The sequence below is a fragment of the Capra hircus genome, chromosome 3 (assembly GCF_001704415.2).
Source record: "Capra hircus breed San Clemente chromosome 3, ASM170441v1, whole genome shotgun sequence".
Classification (NCBI taxonomy): Eukaryota; Metazoa; Chordata; class Mammalia; order Artiodactyla; family Bovidae; genus Capra; species Capra hircus.
The window spans coordinates 50,748,928-50,769,593 of NC_030810.1; the positions used below are offsets into that span (position 1 = coordinate 50,748,928).

The following is a 20,666-nucleotide window of genomic DNA, read 5'->3' on the forward strand; positions in this document are numbered from 1 at the left end:
ACTCTTGCCTGGAAAATCCCATGGACGGAGGAGCCTGGTAGGCTGCAGTCCATGAGGTCGCTAAGAGTTGGACATGACTGAGCGACTTCACTTTCACTCTTCACTTTCATGCATTGGAGAAGGAAATGGCAACCCACTCCAGTGTTCTTGCCTGGAGAATCCCAGGGACAGAGGAGCCTGGTAGGAGGCCGTCTATAGGGTCGCACAGAGTCGGACACGACTGAAGTGACTTAGCAGCAGCAGCAGCAAACAAATACTTCAGGAGCCTGAATGCTTATTGTAATAGAACTGTCATCATTACTTTTAGAATGGTCTTTTGAAGTCTGTGGGCTTCCCTGGTGGCTCAGACAATAAAGAATCTGCCTGCAAACCAGGAGACCTGGGTTCTGATCCCTGGGTCAGGAAGATCCTCTGGAGAAGGAAATGGTAACCCACTCCAGTATTCTTGCCTAGAGAATTCCATGGACAGAGGAGCCTGGTTGGCTATAGTCCATAGGATTACAAAGAGACACAATTGAGCAACTAACACATAACAACTTTGAAACCTGTACCACAATCTTTTGTTGATTTTTGTTCGAATAAGTTTTTGTGTTTTGAAAATGGCAATGATCTCTAGAGGTCATATGGTCATTCAAATTCAAATCTAGTGAGCCAGCAGATGATATGAATGTATTAAGACATTAAAAAATATTTTTTAAAAATCAGTTATAAAAAAGTTAAGATCAATAAATTCTTCTATAGTTTTTTTCCTGTTTCTCGAGATAATATCAAAATAGGAATTGTAATTATGATAATATACATTAATAAATATGACTATGATAACAATAAAAGTATCAAGTGCTCCTTCTGTACCAATCTCTTTGCTAAGTACTTTGTATACATGATCTTATAGGATACATTCCCCTACAGACCAATTAAGAATTATCATCATCACTTAACAAATGAAGAAACTGAGGCTTTAAGGGTTCCGTGACTTGCCCAGGTTCACCCAGCAGGTCAGTGATGAAACCGGATTTCAGCTCATGACTATTAGAGTCCATCACCTCACACTGAAGTAAACCCATATTAATAAATTACAGCTACAGTCTTCTCAGATGACTGCTTACACAGACAAATGTCACACGTCTGGGCTTACCACCAGGGCAAGTACTCACACTCTCACCAGAGACTAACACAACGTGGAGAAGTTTTTACCAAGGCCTAGAGACAATCTGTAACCCAAAACAGGTGCCTGGTAGTTACTGGTCTCCCTACTCCTCCTCTAGAACTTTACCCGGTTCTTTCTCTCCATGTCACACAACTCTTGGTGAACTGAGCCAATTAGAGTGGGATTAGAATGTACTCAAGACTTGTCAGCCCAGGAAGAATCAAAACAATACGTAAAAATCTGAAAATCATCTCAGTGTGAATCAAAACTAATGGCAATCTCTTCAAATGAAGATCGTACTAAATTTCAGCCATCCCTAGACTAGCAGTAGCAAATATGAGGGCTTAGTTAATCACTTATCCTTTCACTATCTCCCCATAAAATAAGGCTAAATGGATAGGCACTCAAAGTAACTATCAGGGGCTGTGAAAAATGGGATAATAAGAACACACTTACCTTACCCATATTAGCATGATAAAGTATTTCTCAACTATAATGATGATATACTCAGCACATTGCTTTCCTTGGAAAAAAGGTGTCATGAATCTTCAAAGACTATGATTACTACCATTGCCTTCTGTTCAAGCTGTTCTTCCCTTATCAATGGCAACACCAAATCCATTGATTTGGAGCCTCTGATATGCTGTTACTTTTAGTTTATGTTGTGACTGTGTAGAGGCTTTGATGCCTCCCTACTGCCTGTGCAGACGTTTTATGGCCCATCTGCTTAAGGGAATTAGACAAACAAAGTGAGTAACATCTGTGCTCTCCTCGTCACTGACTACCTATTTGACTTCTGAGTATAATTTGAGGTGTTGATTCTGATTACTGAAGCTCAAAGCAGTATGCATTCTACTTGGTTAGGCAATTTTTCTTCCTGTGTTTCACTTTAGCAACTGAAAATAACTACCATGCCTCTTCAAAGAAGTCCCATGATTGAGGGATGGGTACCAGTGTGGAACCTCCACACTTTGGTAATGAACACTGCTGAACTTTTCTTGTTTTCTAAGGACCTCAAAACAGGTATTCCAAATCACTTATTAAAAATAGAACACCCTATTGTTGTAGTTGCCCTTCTTCTCATAATAAAAGTTCAAGGAACCGGTATTTTTTAAATGAATTAAAATGAACTTCATTTTTAACAAACTGGGAGAAGGAAAGCACATCTCTCAAAATAACTAAAGAAAGGTATTATTATGGGTGTGACAAAAGTTACAGATTATCGGTGATATCAATCTCCTGAGGGATAGTTTTAACTTTTACTGGAGTTCTGCAGTGTTGGTGCTTCTGGAATAAACAAAGTCATCTCAAGTAGAGCAGAACCAAACAAGCAAGGCTGTAGCCCTCACTGGTCCATCCCTGCCCCATTTAAACCAATCTGCACTGAATCGCCTTTCACCTGAGCTACAGTAGGGACGCATCTAATGACACCACATGTTCTTCTTGGGACATTCACAGGTTTTATTCAGAGAAATGATTATGAAGCTAACAAAACATTGAAAACCAATGTCCTATGAGAACTGTGCATTTTAGTTGAGGATCAAGAGTTACCTGAGGTAACAGGCAAATTCAGCCTTGGAGTACAAAACAAAGCAGGTCAAAGGCTAACAGAGTTTTGCCAAAAGAAAACACTGGTCATAGCAAACAACCTCTTCCAACAACACAAGAGAAGACTCTACACATGGGCATCACCAGATGCTCAATACTGAAATCAGAATGATTATCTTCTTTGCAGCCAAAGATGGAGAAGCTCTATAAAGTAAGCAAAAATAAGACTGGGAGCTAACTGTGGCTCAGATCATGAACTCCTTATTGCCAAATACAGACTTAAATTGAAGAAAGTAGGGAAAACCACTAGACCATTCAGGTATGACCGAAATCAACTCCCTTACAATTATAAGGTGGAAGTGACAAATAGATTCAAGGGATTAGATCTGAGAGACAGAATGCCTGAAGAACTATGGACAGAGGTTTGTGACATTGTACAAGAGGCAGTGATCAAAACCATCCCCAAGAAAAAGAAATGCAAAAAGGCAAAATGGTTGTCTGACAAGGCCTTACAAATGGCTGAGAAAAGAAGATGCAAAATGCAAAGGAGCAAAGGTAAGATATACCTATTTGAATGCAGAGTTCCAAAGAATACCAAGGAGAGATAAGAAAGCCTTTCTCAGCAATCAATACAAAGAAATAGAGGAAAACAACAGAATGGGAAAGCCTAGAGATCTCTTCAAGAAAATTAGAGATCTCAAGGTAACATTTCATGTAAATATGAGCACAATAAAGAACAGAAATCTTATGGACCTAACAGAAGCAGAAGATATAAAGAGGCAGCAAGAATACACAGTTCAGTTCAGTTCAGTTCAGTTCAGTTGCTCAGTCGTGTCTGACTCTTTGTGGCCCCATGAATTGCAGCACACCAGGCCTCCCTGTCCATCACCAACTCCCAGAGTTCACTAAGACTCGCATCCATCGAGTCAGTGATGCCATCCAGCCATCTCATCCTCTGTCGTCCCCTTCTCCTCCTGCCCCCAGTCCCTCCCAGCATCAGAGTCTTTTCCAATGAGTCAACTCTTCTCATGAGGTGGCCAAAGTACTGGAGTTTCAACTTTAGCATCATTCCTTCCAAAGAAATCCCAGGGTTGATCTCCTTCAGAATGGACTTGTTGGATCTCCTTGCAGTCCAAGGGACTCTCAAGAGTCTTCTCCAACACCACAGTTCAAAAGCATCAATTCTTCGGTGCTCAGGCTTCTTCACAGTCCAACTCTCACATCCATACATGACTACTGGAAAAACCATAGCCTTGACTAGACGGACCTTAGTCAGCAAAGTAATGTCTCTGCTTTTGAATGTGCTATCTAGGTTGGTCATAACTTTTCTTCCAAGGAGTAAGCATCTTTTAATTTCATGGCTGCAGTCACCATCTGCAGTGACAAGAACTATGCATAAAAGATCTTCAACCCAGATAACCACGATGGTGTGATCACTCACCTAGAGCCAGACATCCTGGAGTCTGAAGTCCAGTGGACCTTAGGAAGCATCACTATGAACAAAGTTAGTGGAGGTGACAGAATTCCTCTTGAGCTGTTTGAAATCCTGAATGATGATGCTGTGAAAGTGCTGCACTCAATATGCCAGCAAATTTGGAAAACTTAGCAGTGGCCACAGGGCTGGAAAAGGTCTGTTTTCATTCCACTCCCAAAGACAATGCCAAAGAATGCTCAAACTACCGCACAATTGCACTCATCTCACATGCTAGCAAAGTAATGCTCAAAATTCTCCAAGACAGGCTTCAACAGTGTGTGAACCGTGAATGTTCCAGATGTTCAAGTTGGATTTAGAAAAGGCAGAGGAACCAGAGATCAAATTGCCAACATCATCGAAAAAGCAAGAGAGTTCCAGAAAAACATCTACTTCTGCTTTATTGACTATGCCAAAGCCTTCGACTGTGTAGATCACAACAAACTGGAAAATTCTGAAAGAGATGGGAATATCAGACCACCTGACCTACCTCCTGAGAAATCTGTATGCAGGTCAAGAAGCAACAGTTGGAACTGGACATGGAACAATATACTTTTCCAAATTGGGAAAGGAGTACATCAAGGTTGTATATTGTCACCCTGCTTATTTAACTTATATGCGGAGTACATCATAAGAAATGCTGGGCTGAATGAAGCACAAGCTGCAGTCAAGATTGCAGGAAGAAATATCAATAACCTCAGATATGCAGATGACACCACCCTTATGGCAGAAAGCAAAGAATTAAAGAACCTGTTGATGAAAGTGAAAGAGGAAAGTAAAAAAGTTGGCTTAAAACTCAACATTCAGAAAACTAAGATCATGGAATCTGGTCCCATCACTTCAAGGTAAATAGATGCATAAACATGGAAACAATGAAAGACTTTATTTTTTTTGGTCTCCAAAATCTGCAGATGGTGACTGCAGCCATGAAATTAAAAGACGCTTGCTCTTTGGAAGAAAAGCTATGACCAACCTGGACATATTAAAAAGCAGAGACATTTCTTCACTAACAAAGGTCCACCTAGTCAAAGCCATGGTTTGTCCAGTAGTCATGTATGGATGTGAGAGTTAATGAAAGCTGAGTGCCAAAGAATTGATCCTTTTGAACTGTGGTGTTGGAGAAGACTCTTGAGAGTTTCTTGGACAGCTAGTAGATTCAACCAGTCCATCCTAAAGGAATCATCCCTGAATATTCATTGGAAGGACTGATGCTGAAGCTGAAACTCCAATACTTTGGCCACCTGATGCGAAGAACTGACTTATTTGAAAAGACCCTGATGCTGGGAAAGGTTGAAGGTGGGAGGAGAAGGGGACAACAGAGGATGAGATGGTTGAATGGCATCACTGACACGATGGACATGAATCTGACTAGGCTCCGGGAGTTGGTGATGAACAGGGAAGCCTAACCTGCTGCAGTCCATGGGATCACAGAGTCAAACACGACTGAGTGACTGAACTGACTGACTGAATAGACTTTAAATATCAAAACCATTTTATTTGTTGACGTTGTTCAGTCACTAAGTTGTTTCTGACTCTTTGAGACCTGATGGACTGCAGCATGCCAGGCTCCTCTATTCTTCACTATCTCCCAGAGTTTGCTCAGATTCATGTCCATTGAGCCGATGATGTTTTCTAACCATTTTATCCTCTGCCATGCCCTTCTCCTTTTGCCTTCAATCTTTTCCAGCTTGAACATTTCAGAGAAAGAAGCTAGAGGAAACCAAGTGAAATCATATAAAGAACTGTACAAATGCTCATAAGAATTGAATAGGAGAGTAGATGTCGTCAATCAGATTTTGGTACTGATTATTAAACCTCCATGGAAAGTGTTTAGGACCAAACATTTTATAGCTTGGATTTATACAGCAATTCCCAGTGAGTGCTACGTGTTCACACATGTGTGATTGTATGCGAACTCATTAGCTTTCCTGTGAGTTAAACAGAAATGTGTTAAATGACTTGCCCACAAATATGGAGAATGTATATTTGACTTGGAACAGAAAAGCAACTGCAGGTATGTCCTAAGTACACCTCAGCATTCCTACTACTTGCCCTAAACCATTCACTGTGCCACTTGTAACTCTTCTCTCACCTATAATTTCCAGATTCTTCCTCCCTTAGCCTTAACCTCGGCTCATAAATCCTTGTTTGACCAGAAAATAGAAAGAGTCAGCAGAGAACTTCCAGGTGGTCCAAAAACATCCACCAATTTACATCTCTCTCTGCCCTACAGCCATCTTTCTTCGTGTTACTTCATCTAAGGCTAATACCTTCTTTTGAGCCCCGGATCCCATCTTTTCTCATCTACTGAAGCACTAAATATCTCCCTCTATATCATGCCTGATCAATGCTTTCCTTTCCTCAGGTATTAGTCCCATCTATCAGCTTTTAACCATATCATAATATCTCCAATCTTAAAAAATAATAAGCCCCTCTTGGGCCCGTGCATCCTCCCTCCTGGCTGCCACCCAATTCCATCCTTCAGAGCAAAACTCCTTAATAAGAGCTGTCTATAATCTCCGGTCTCAGCTCTTCTCCAATTGTGTATTAAACCCACTCCAATCAAACGTGCACTCCTAACCACTCCCTTATAGCAACTTGAGTCAAGATCACCAATAACCAACACATTACCAAACCATGCTCAGTCCAGAGTCTTCACTTTGCTTCACCTAGCCACACCTTGGACCCAGTTGATCATGCCTAATTCTTTAAACATTTTGTTCATTTCCAGGACATTGCTTTCTCTAGGTTCTCTGTCTAATCATTGGCCTTCCTTCCCTAGGCTTTTTTCCTAGTTTCTCTTTATCTTCCTTCCCTTTGAATGAAAGTGACAAGAGCTCATTACTCAGACATATTCTCTTTCTGCCTTCCATTCTTAAGCAGATTTATCCCATCTTATGACTTTAAATGCCATCCATATGTAAACCATTCTCAAATTTATATCTCCAGCCTGGACATCTTGCCAGACACCAGATTCACTGATCCAACTACTTATTCAACATTTCTACTTGACTCCAACTCAATGTATCGAAAACCAAAATGCCTTCCTTCCATTCCCAAACCTACATTTTCCAGTCTTTCCTGTGTTAACTGGGCATCTTTCAAGTTGTTCAGGCTAAAAACTTTTCAGTCACTCTGACTCAGCTCTTTATCTCATGCCCTGCATCCAATCCATCAATAAATCCTATAAACCCTACCTTCAAAATTCATCTAGAACCTAATTTCTTATAACTCTTTCCACCATTCTCTTGCCTCTAGATTAAAGTAGTTTCCACCATTTCTCTACCCTCCCTAGTTTATTTTTTCCATAAGAGCTACTGTCAGATCATGACAGGCCATTGCTCAAAACCTACCTTAGAGGCTTCCCATCCCCCTCAGAATAAAAGTCAAAGTCTTTGCAGTGACCATAGGACTCTGCATGACTTGACCCCACTGTCTTTTTGACCTCATCTTCTATCACTGTCCCATTCCTCATTTGTGCTCTGACCACACAAGCTTACATACACCAAGCATAATCCTGTCTCACACACTTTGTCTATGCTTTTCCTCTACCTGAAAACCTATTTAAAAAAGGGAACATTTTTTTCTGGTTTCTGCTTGAAAGACATCAGAGAGGCCTTTATTATTCATCCTACATAATAGAATACAGCCTTCTGACCCCTTTACCCCTTACCATTCCTTTTATCTCCCTTGCCTTATCTTGTGTTTATCACATTTATTACCATCTCATATATATTAAAAGAAGACAGAGCACCAAGAATTGCTGCCTTCGAAGAACTGTAGTGCTGGAGAAGAGTCCTGAGAGCTCCTTGGACAGCAAGGAGATCAAACCAGTCAATCTTAAAGGAAATCAACCCTGAATATTCTTAAAATCAGTCCTTGAAAAGACTGATGCTGAAGCTGAAGTTCCACTATTTTGGTCACCTGATGCAAACAGCTGACTCATTGGAAAAGTCCCTGATTCAGGGAAAGATTGAGGGCAGAAGGAGAAGTGGGCATCAGAGGATGAGATGACTGGATGGCATCACCAATGCAATGGACATGAACTTGGGTAAACTCCAGGAGATGGTGAGGGACAGAGAGGCCTGGCATGCTGTAGTCCATGGTGTCACAGAGAGTCAGACATGACTGGATGACTGAATAACATACATTAATTGGTTGGTGTACTATTGGTATATTGGCATTGATTTATTGGTATATTACTTGCACTTCCCCAATCAGAAGGTGCTCCATGGGTCAGATTCTTTGGTTGGTTTACTCCCATGTTCTATCTTGGCACAGAATCAATTAATTCTCCATGAGTATTTTCAGGAGAAAGTTAAACAAAGCCTGCAAGAAAATGTACTGATCTCAAATAGAATGTCCAATATGAAGACTGATAAATACTAGTCAGAACTGACCTGTTTACATGTATTTTTTTACGCCTGAGATTGAAACTAGTGGCATGAAAGTGATCATTGGGGTACACAATAATGCAGGCATAACTCTAATATACATAACCTATAATATCCAATTGTATAAGCTGGATGCTTGACACATGCTCTGGAGCTCAACCCAAAATCGATTACTACAAGGAATGAGGTGGGAAAAAACTTCCCTCTTTCCTTTTAGAAACAGAACTTAAGTATCACGAGGAAAGGAAGAGTTAGAAAAGAAAGAGAATTTGAAACACCACCAGCTTTTATCCCCACTATATAATACAACTGAAAATCTACTTTTCATCTTATAATTTTAAATACAACTCACAGGATTGTGATAAACAACCTTAACCCTAGATATTTTAGGCTTATCTACATTAATATGATTCTTAGCAAATTGTGCTGAGAAATACATCAGTAAAAGTATACAAAGGAGCGTGCAGCAAAACTTGCCCTCTACCAAAGGACATTGTTTCCATACTTGTAACAAGGAGATGATCGCTCGACACACACAAACCCGAAGTAGCCTCGTTTGCCTCCAAGTCTGGAACCTTTTCGATGCCTATATTCACAGCAGGAGCTTAACCTGTTCACTTGTATCCCATTCAGGAAAAAGGTGAGGCTGAAGGGGAAACCTTGGTGCCTTTTGGAAATAAACTGAAAGGTCTCTGGAATTTAAAAAGGAAATACATTAGTGAAAGCAAATGACCTTGAACTAATGTGTTCTAAATCACATTTTTTCTGGTAGATAAGTACAATATTATTTTCTAGATCTCCTTCTTTTTTACTTGAGGACAATTTTTAATCACAAAAACACATTCTATTACATATATATAGTATAACAAATACTCCAAGGTATTATAAAACTCTTTGACTTATAATTAAATAATAAAACCTAAAATTATATGAACACTTAATATGGCCAGACATTACGCTTGATTCCTTTGGATGTATTATTTCTAGACAACCATATGAAGTGTAGATACTATCATCATTAGTTTCTGTAATGCAGAAATTTAAGTTTGGATGGATTCAGTAATTCAGCCAAGATCATACGGTAAGTGGGAGAGTCAGTGTTTGAATCCAAACATCTCTCTGGGCTCCACACCTCTATGTTGCTATGCTATCTACCAATAAAGCACATAATGAGAGGTGACTATGAGCTCAGTAATGCTTCTATATGACTATCTTTTAATTCAGTAGTGTTTTTAAATAAAGTGGTGACTCAAAACATCCTGATACATATATAGATGAGGCAGAATCATTCCATCTTTAGTCCATTCTCAGTTCTGCCTGGATTTGAGATCCCTTCTTGATCCCCTACCCACCTAAAAGTCTCACCAATAAATTAAGAACCACTGCTTATAATTAACAGGTTTTAATCATTCCATGTCTCTAAGGCCCTAGATCTGATAGATAGAGTGCCTGATGATCTATGGAATGAGGTTCGTGACATTGTACAGGAAACAGGGATCAAGACCATCCCCATGGAAAAGAAATACAAAAAAGCAAAATGGCTGTCTGGGGAGGCCTTACAAATAGCTGTGAAAAGATGAGAGGTGAAAAGCAAAAGAGAAAAGGAAAGATATAAGCATCTGAATGCAGAGTTCCAAAGAACAGCAAGAAGAGATAAGAAAGCCTTCTTTAGCGATCAATGCAAAGAAATAGAGGAAAACAACAGAATGGGAAAGACTAAAGATCTCTTCAAGAAAATTAGAGATACCAAGGGAACATTTCATGCAAAGATGGGCTCGATAAAGGACAGAAATGGTCTGGACCTAACAGAAGCAGAAGATATTAAGAAGAGGTGGCAAGAATACACAGAAGAACTGTACAAAAAAGATCTTCACAACCCAGATGATCATGATGATGTGATCACTAATCTAGAGCCAGACATCTTGGAATGTAAAGTCAAATGGGCCTTAGAAAGCATCAATACGAACAAAGCTAGTGGAGGTGATGGAATTCCAGTTGAGCTGTTTCAAATCCTGGAAGATGATGCTGTGAAAGTGCTGCACTCAATATGCCAGCAAATTTGGAAAACTCAGCAGTGGCCATAGGACTGGAAAAGGTCAGTTTTCATTCCAATCCCAAAGAAAGGCAATGCCAAAGAGTGCTCAAACTACCGCACAATTGCACTCATCTCACATGCTAGTAAAGTAATGCTCAAAATTCTCCAAGCCAGGCTTCAGCAATATGTGAACCGTGAACTCCCTGATGTTCAAGCTGGTTTTAGAAAAGGCAGAGGAACCAGAGATCAAAGTGCCAACATCTGCTGGATCATGGAAAAAGCAAGAGAGTTCCAGAAAAACATCTACTTCTGCTCTATTGACTATGCCAAAGCCTTTGACTGTGTGGATCACAATAGACTGTGTGGATCACAATATACTGTGGAAAATTCTGAAAGAGATGGGAATACCAGACCACCTGACCTGCCTCTTGAGAAATCTGTATGCAGGTCAGGAAGCAACAGTTAGAACTGGACATGGAACAACAGACTGGTTCCAAATAGGAAAAGGAGTATGTCAAGGCTGTATATTGTCACCTGCTTATTTAACTTCTATGCAGAGCACATCATGAGAAACGCTGGACTGGAAGAAACACAATCTGGAATCAAGATTGTCAGGAGAAATATCAATCACCTCAGATATGCAGATGACACCACCCTTATGGCAGAAAGTGAATAGGAGCTAAAAAGCCTCTTGATGAAAGTGAAAGAGGAGAGCGAAAAAGTTGGCTTAAAGCTCAACATTCAGAAAACTAAGATCATGGCATCCAGTCCCATCACTTCATGGGAAATAGATGGGGAAACAGTGGAAACAGTGTCAGACTTTATTTTTTGGGGCTCCAAAATCACTGCAGATGGTGACTGTAGACATGAAATTAAAAGACGCTTACTCCTTGGAAGAAAAGTTATGACCAACCTAGATAGTATATTCAAAAGCAGAGACATTAATTTGATGACTAAGGTCCGTCTAGTCAAGGCTATGGTTTTTCCTGTGGTCATGTATAGATGTGAGAGTTGGACTGTGAAGAAGGCTGAGCACCGAAGAATTGATGCTTTTGAACTATGGTGTTGGAGAAGATTCTTGAGAGTCCCTTGGACTGCAAGGAGATCCAACCAGTCCATTCTGAAGATCAACCCTGGGATTTCTTTGGAAGGAATGATGCTAAAGCTGAAACTCCAGTACTTTGGCCACCTCATGAGAAGAGTTGACTCATTGGAAAAGACTCTGATTCTGGGAGGGACTGGGGGCAGGAGGAGAAGGGGACAATCGAGGATGAGATGGCTGGATGGCATCACTGACTCGATGGACGTGAGTCTGAGTGAACTCCGGGAGATGGTGATGAACATGGAGGCCTGGCGTGCTGCGATTCATGGGGTTGCAAAGAGTTGGAAATGACTGAGTGACTGAACTGAACTGAGCTGATAATGCTCTTTGAAGAAGCCTCACCCTAGACATTCCAAAACCCAGTTCTCCAGGCAAGAATACCAGAGTGGGATGTCATTTCCTCCTCCAGGGGATTTTCCCAACCCAGGGATCAAACCCACATCTCTTGTGTCTCCTCCATTGGCAGGTAGATTCTTTACCATTAGAACTACCCGGAAGCCCTCTAGCAGGGAAGAACATGCCATAAGTAAACTGCAGTTTCACTGTCAATGGAAGAGGACTTGATTTGGAAAAAAAAAAAAAAAAAACTGAAAAACTTTGGTCAGTGGCATTATGAGTAATAATCTACAATCTCAGAAGCAAATTAATAGGGAAGGTCAGAGGTTCTTCTAACCATGAGATTGTAGTTCTAATTAGAGCAAGCAACAGGTCAGCAGACTAGCCAGAAATTTAACAGGGAGACACAGGCAATAAGGTAGTCACAGACACATTCAATAAGCTTTCCACACATCCCCAGCTAACTGGAAACAGCCTGGATTGAAGTAGGCCCAACCTAGTCACACATCCCTGTCCTACCGGGAGCTTACACCTGTGTACAAAGGAAATATGAGAGCCTGGTGGAAAATAAAAGTTGAAACAGACCTGAAAACTCTCAACTTTGAATGTACTCCTGAACCCACTATAGTGGGTTGAATATTGCCCTCCAAAAATTCATGAATACTCAGAAGTTCAGAATGTGACCTTATTTTGAGATAGAGTCTTTGTAGATATAATCAAGGAAGGCTCAAGATGAGATTATCCAGAATTTGTTTTCTCCTAAATCCAGTGCCTGATGCCCTTATAAGAAGAGGAAAGGACACACACACACACACACACACACACACACACACACACACACACGACATGCGAGGATAGAAGCACAGGTTGAAGTGATGGAGCTCCATGCCATAAGACACCAGGGATTTTGCTAAGGATCACCAGATGCTGGAAGAGGCAAGGAAAGATTCTCTCCTTAAGCTTTTAGAGGGAGCATGGCCCTGCTAAGACCTTAATTTTAGACTTCTGGCCTCCAGAACCATGATAAATTTCTATTGTTTTAAGCCATCAAATTTAGGAGCATTTTCTATGTCAGCTCCAGGGAACTAATAAACCTACAAAGAGATTCATTGGCAGAAGACAGAGGGTATACTGGCTCAAAGTGTTTACTCTGACAAATCATTGGATGATCACTAAACTATGAAAATACAGAGACAAGCCTAAGGGATTAGCCTAAAAAATATAAACAAAATTAAAAATAATCAAAGCAGAGAAATTAATGGCTATATACCAAGGAAAGAGGGCATGAACTTCAGATTTGTTCTAGACAACAACAAAACCAAGAATAACTTTCCAGAGGGAAAGTGGAATTCAGAATCCACAGCTGCTGTAATACATGATCTAAAATGTTGAGTTTTCAACAACAACAAAAAAACCTCAAAGATAAAAAGAAACTGGAAAGGGTGTGACCCATTCTCAGGAAGTGAAGGCCATCAAACTCACTCCTAGGACGTGGCTCGAGAGAAGCAGCAACTGATGTTTACACAGAAATCTTGTCTTTGTATACTCATTGCAGCATGATTTATAATAGTCCCAAACTGGCAAAAGTGCAAGTGAAGTGAAGTCGCTCAGTCATGTCCAACTCTTTCTGACCCCATGGACTGTAGCCTGTCCATGGTATTTTCCAGGCAAGAACCCAGGGATCGAATCCTGGTCTCCTGCATTGCAGGCAGACTATTTACTGTCTGAGCCAGCAAGGAATCCCACCAGGGAAACAATACAAATGTCCACCAATTGGGTAAATGAATAAAATGTGGTAGATCCACAAAGTAGAATATATTCAGTGCTATGAGAAGAGAGCAACTATTGATAAATGCTACAATGGATGACTCTCAAAAATACTATACCTATGGCTGATTCATGTTGATGTATGGCAGAAACCAACACAATATTGTAAAGCAATTATCCTCCAGCTTCCCAAGTGTCTCAATGGTAAAGAATCCACCAGCCAATCAAGGAGACATAGATCTGATCCCTGAGTCAGGAAGATCCCCGAGTCAGGAAGATCCCCTGGAGAGGGAAATGGCAACCCACTGCAGTATTCTTGCTGGGAAATCCCATGGAGAGAGGAACCTGATGGGCTACAGTCTATGGGGTTGCAAAGAGTCAGACACAACTTAGTAGCTAAATAACAACAAAAAATAAATTAATTAAATTTAAAAAAATTATATACAGTAAGTTAAAAAACTCCATATGCTAATTGAAAGAAGCAAGATACAAAATCCTACCTATTGTATGATTTTGTTTACAAGATGTCCAGAGAAGGCAGACCTGTAGAACCTGAAAGCAAATCAGTGCTGCCCTGGGGCTGCCTATGACAGTGAGGATTCATTGTCAAAGTGTGGGCACAAAGGAAAACAGTGATAATGACTGCACAGCCCTATAAATTTCCTAAATATCTGTGAATTGTCCACTTAACAGTGGACAATTTATGGAATGCAAGCTACACCTATTTTTAAATTTTTTTTAAAAAATCAATATATAATAACAAGTAAAAGAAAAAAAAACAAACAGTTAACATAAGTCAAGGTACAACAAGATACTTCAGTTTTAGGTACAGACTAAGAACCATGACCAATCAAGAGAGAGGGATAAAATAGAATAGAAGTCAGCTGAGAAAACTTCACAACCTTAATCTGAATCTTAAAAGATGGGTACGATTTGAATTTAAAATACAATTTTGAATTTAAAATTCTTTGTCCTGTTACAAAGAAAACAGCACAGGAAAAGATCAGATAACAGTGTGTGTTGGGGATGGGAGGAGGCAGGGGGACCAGAGAAACAGCTCCCGCGTTTGTGAAGTAGTGAGGGATGCACAAATAGTTACAACAGGATCAAGTTATGGAAATACAAGAAAATAGGGCAGAAAGGGGATTATAAGGGAGCCAGAAAAAAGTTACTTTGTTCTTCATATCCACATGAACCCAGGAAGCCAACGTCTGCCTTATTTGAAAGGATGAATTGTAAATAAAACTGCTGTGAAGAACTGTACTCTTTACAAGTAGCAAAAATATTCTGTGACTTCACAGGTGTACATAACACACAATCAATCTGTGGCCTGATGTCTAAAATCAAACTGCAAGACATCATGAATCACGATGATAATAGATGCACTTGCTATGTTCCTAAATAATTAATTGTATTGTTATGCTCATCCAAAAGCAAGACAAATTAACAAATGCCACATTTTTAATGAGTTTACTGCTCCAAGCATAATGCTAAAGGCCCTTTTTCTTAAAGCAGAAATCTTCTAAAAACCTATTCACATTTCACTGAATCACACAGTTTTGATTAGTAAAAGGGCAGATTCTTTTCAGTCCAGCTAAATTGCTAAGATTGCTGAACTACAAGTCAACTTGAAGCCACCCAACTTTTTCAGTTTTGAACAATTACCTTCTTAGCAATCAAGGGCAAGCTGAGATAAAATTATTGTGTGGACAGGATTCAATTATTTAAGTCCCCATTCCATCCTATTATTTAAGATTGTCCAATGACATAACATAAAGTCAGTCCTAGGATCAATATGCATGCAAAATAACACTTAGCTGAGTAACACTCTCTAGTAACCTTTTACAATCTTATCACACAGTGTATATCATCTCCCAGAAAATCCTCAGCCGTCTTATTCTTTTTTCAATTGTATGTACATTTTCCAACAGTCAAAAAGCCATTATATATGAATTCTGTTGAATAAAGCGTGATCCAAGACCCGGGAAAAGTTTCATTATGTTAATTCCAATTTGAGGCTATAGCTAATTTTAGAAATTCTAAATTAATAGTTGAAAATGACACTTTCAAAAAATAAGTGCAATCATTTATCATTAGGGGTTTCATAGCCCTCATATTATGAAAATATTTGAAACCCTTTGCTACTGAGAATAGCTAACTGGGGCCAGATAGTATTTAATACTAAACAAGGGTCCTGCACCTAGTGGCGGAGAGGGGTGGAATCAGCTCTCAACCCTGGTCAGAGCCGGGAGAGTAACCTCGGGGAGGTCTGTACCTCTGATGCCTCTCAGTTTTCTCATCTACACAATAAAAGGAATGAATTCTCAAATGCTACAACAAAATAAATTCTATTTCAGGCAAGTACATAAAATGGGAAAAATAATTTCTAGCATTATTTTTTAAAAGAAATTTTTTACACTTTTATAAAGAAAAATGTTTTTCATTATAAAACAATATATATAGTTCATTATATAATTTGATATGTATATAATTATTTATAATATATAATATTTTACTCAAGTTAAAACCAACATTCAAATGTTTATCCGTTCTTATGTTGGAAAGTTTTCAATATTTTATCCCTAAATACGTATAGTTCTTTTTAAGTGTTAGAACTTTTTTAAGTTAATAGTCACTGTTTTTGATTGATGAGGGAAATCAGAAAAGTCAAAGGTAACAACACCATGCTTGCTCCCAACTCCTCCCTTCAATCTCTAAGTCTATATCTAGATTACCCAAATATAAATATTTATTTTAATCAGTAAAAACTCTATCACTTTCTAAAGAGTTTCTTAAGCAAGGAAATAACAAATGCAATCCTATAACAACACTTCCTTTTAATTGCAGTTTCACAGAACTAAATATTGACCAAAAAACACTTTGGTACAATATGTAAAATCCTATGCAGCCATGAAATTAAAAGACACTTACTCCTTGGAAGGAAGGTTATGACCATGGCAAAACTAATATAATTTTGTAAAGTAATTAACCTCCAATTAAAATAAATAAATTTATATTTAAAAATAAATAAAAATTAGAGTTATCATATGATCATCAAAAAAAAAAAGCAGAGACAAGACTTTGCTGACTAAGGTCCGTCTAGTCAAGGCTATGGTTTTTCCACTGGTCATGTATGGATGTGAGAGTTGGACTGTGAAGAAAGCTGAGCACCGAAGAATTGATGTTTTTGAACTGTGGTGTTGGAGAAGACTCTTGAGAGTCCCTTGGACTGCAAGGAGATCCAACCAGTCCATTCTGAAGGAGATCAGCCCTGGGTGTTCATTGGAAGAACTGATGCTGAAGCTGAAACTCCAGTACTTTGGCCACCTCATGTGAAGAGTTGACTCATTGGAAAAGACTCTGATGCTGGGAGGGATTGGGGGCAGGAGGAGAAGGGGAAGACAGAGGATGAGATGGCTGGATGGCATCGCCGACTCGATGGACATGAGTTTGAGTGATCTCCGGGAGTTGGTGATGGACAGGGAGGCCTGGCGTGCTGCAATTCATGGGGTCACAAAGAGTTGGACTTGGCTGAGCAACTGAACTGAATTTTGGATATAAAAATTATCTTATGCTAACAAACATGGATTTATAATCAAAAGGAAGTGAAAACGTAATAAAAGCATTTAGCCAAATTTTGTACCTCATTATTTAGGTGTGGTCCACCCTGAATGTTACTGGATTTGTGATTTTATCTTAGCATACTTCTAAAGAACAAATTGACAATCTGATATTTTTCTCTTAGAATAATGTATGATATAATTCACGATGGCAAGCCAAATAGTTAACTTGTAATTTGGGGGACAGTTATTCGTGCAACATTTTAATGATCATATATCTATATCTCAAGATTAATCTGTTACTGGGTTAAATCACTCTAAATTCTTTCTTCCACAATCTGCAAGAGTAATTGCTGCTTCAGTTTCAATCATGGAGCAGTAAATCTGGATTTACTTTTAGGCAGCTGGTTTATAAGTCCCTGGATATGCATAATTTCATAGAGTGATTGAAGTCATTTTGATATTATATCAACAATAGCTTATCTATAGCATCAACTGCAAGCAATTAAAAAATTCACATTTTATGTGTACCTTTTTCAAGTAGCTTGCCTGTGTAGACACACAGGTTTTCTCCACCACAGTGCTGTTGATAAACTTTTATTTCATCCCGGAAATCTGGGTGATCATAAGCTAGGTGCACATTTTTCCCCAAATAAATCATTGTAATAGCTGCATTACTGTGCAGTGGTGTTTTATGAATCCTTCTTGAATCCTAGAATAAACAAAAGGGGTGACTTATTAACTAATCTCCTTCTAATCAGAATGTGATGACATTGTAATACAAAGAATACAAAAGGCTATTTTTATGAACCTAACAAAAAACTCTTTATAATATGTCAACATATGCAGTGCACAAAAAGTCAACTCCATTACAAAATAAATACCCTTAACAATTATAACATATATACATTTTGGCTTTGTGTTTTTAAAGTAAATTCTGGGGATCTAGACAAAGTTTGTCACCCTTCAGCTCATGTACGTGTCTTTTTTTCATGTAACAAAAACATCAGTGACATGAAGAGGAAAACTACTCTTGGTTCTTTTATCTGGTTCCCAAATAAAAATTTAAATCAAATTAATTAAATAAATATTGGTGACATAATTTTCTTCTAATCCAAATTGACGTTAACTGTGACTTAGCAATTGTTTTTGTAATTGAGTGTTATATCTTTCTGCTTGTGCACTGACAAGACATCCTTCCCTGAGTTTATTCTATGTGAGAGGGAGAGGCATACATTTGATTCTTCCTGAAGTCACCCTGAGGATCAGGAAGAATATATGTCAGATATTTGGGATTACCCAGTTTAATAGGAGGCATTCAGTTCAATGAAAAACAAACACTATCAATATTAGCCTTAAATAGCAAACAATATACCCAACCAAAAAATATCACCTCATAAGCCTATCTGATATTCTATGGCACTGACCAATTTAAATTATGTATAAAATAAACAACAAACTCAAATGTGAGATTAAATATCCAAAGGCTTGCCTCCTGGTTTATGTTCCGAAGTATTTTTTCATAGTAGTGAATAAGCACACTGTTTGCCTAACCTCTAAGAGGAAGACAGGGAAAGGGAAGTAGGAAAAGGAAGAGGAAGAAGAGGCAGCGAAACAGAATTGCTCCTTGAAAGACTTCAAGAGGTCCCAGTAAGAATATTGTAGGCTGCTAGAACTATACAGATACAAGGCATTACTTTTAATCTACTTCACTTTTCTAAAAGTCAATTTTTAGCTAAATGAAAACTGTGAAGAGACCAGCTTTCAGTGAATCCAAGGCAATGATCTGAGTTTGATTTCATTGACTTACAGATGCCTTGGAAACATGCATTTTATTGAGAATGACAAAGCTCAAAAAAAAAAAAAAATTCCGAAGGAACTACTAAAATACTTCTATCTCTAAATCCATTTCCTTCTACCTTGGAGGATTCTTTCTCTTTTTTTCATTCACTTTTATTTCTTTGAAGAAAAAACCAGAGGAGGTAAATTTGATGAAATTCTGCAAATGACACTCTGAGATTTAAAATTTGAGCACACTGTCTTGCCTGTGGACAGAGCTCCCAAATAGAGAGATAATCCAGAGAACTATTTCAGGGACTTCAGGAGCCATGACAGCAAATCAGCAAACTGGATAATTCTCTGCAGACTAGAAACTTCACTCTGCATCACAGCTGAAAGCATAGGTATGATGGCAGGCCCAGCTCCTAGTTGCAAAGTCATCCCCTGTTTCCTCTTGCCTGAGCGACTATGGAGCTGTGACACGCACGTGTGCAGCCCAACCCACAATCACCAGCCTAAGGCAAATCCAGCTCCAAGCTCCCACTAGAGCATTTAATGATGTGGAGGATTAAATAAGAACATCCCACTTCGTTAAGCAATACTTTCTGAAGTGGCATGGATTCAGAGGTAGCCCTGAGAGCTTCTGGGAGATAAGCACTACATAAATACAAGGTAATAGTGGGATTAGAGTGGAGGAAGGGCCCGCCTCGTCAGTGCAAAAAGAAAACCTGGATGGAAGAATGTTTAAAAATAAAATCAAGGACAGCTCTTCATCCTTTCCATTTACTCATATTCATATTTTTTTCTGCTGAAGTGTATTTCTGATAGCAACATCTCTTTTCTCTTGGGTCTGTTTGCTTCATTCCTTTTTAAAATATTCCCCAATCATTGCTACCAAGTTACACCTTCTGGGTTCTAATAGGAGGCCTAAGTGACAGCTCATTAAATACATCCACTAAGAAATGAAGGGTTGTTTCTTGCAGTTGACTAAACTGCCTCTAAACTTACAATCTTCCAAGGTTATAATCAACCCAGACTGATGAAACGTTAACAAGCTTTCATGGCCCTTTCTGCTGTCCTCCAGCAAGTATCAGAACCTTCCATGAAAATTCAGTTGCGTTTCAAGAACAGGAGCAAGTCTCAAGCCTCTGTACAACCGAGGATTATCTCTCTTACTTCCTTGACCAGTTGCTTACGACTTTCCTTCTCATTTCTTTTCAGATTTCTCAAGCAAGTATTATCTGAACTGACAAACAGCAAGCCTATTGAGTAGTGAACCAGTCAGCTACTATATATTTGTAATACTTAGCATTCAGTGGATATATTAAATTTTCACTGGCATCTCTTTATCCCTGCCCAGGTCTACGTAATAGGTAGATTTTAAAGACTGAATAAGTGTCAAAGTTCCTGTTCTTGTTGATGTGTGGGGGAGCCCCTCCTCTCTATCTATAAGACAAGCCCTGATGAACTCTGAACATCATATCATACCTGGATCACTGTAATTAACTTGCAGTTAGAATGCTAGAA

At 39.0% G+C, this 20,666-nt stretch overlaps 1 protein-coding gene across 1 annotated transcript in view; it reads right to left on the minus strand.

The window, feature by feature from the left end:
• The window catches only part of ERICH3 (glutamate rich 3), a 126,157-nt gene that overhangs the window by 40,615 nt on the left and 64,876 nt on the right, over nt 1-20,666 (minus strand). The window contains exons 8-9 of the mRNA XM_013962743.2: nt 17,892-18,072; nt 9,066-9,252 (exon numbers count right to left, since the gene is read on the minus strand). Coding sequence (XP_013818197.2) covers nt 9,066-9,252; nt 17,892-18,072 — 368 coding nt within the window. The remainder of the gene's footprint in view (nt 1-9,065; nt 9,253-17,891; nt 18,073-20,666) is intronic.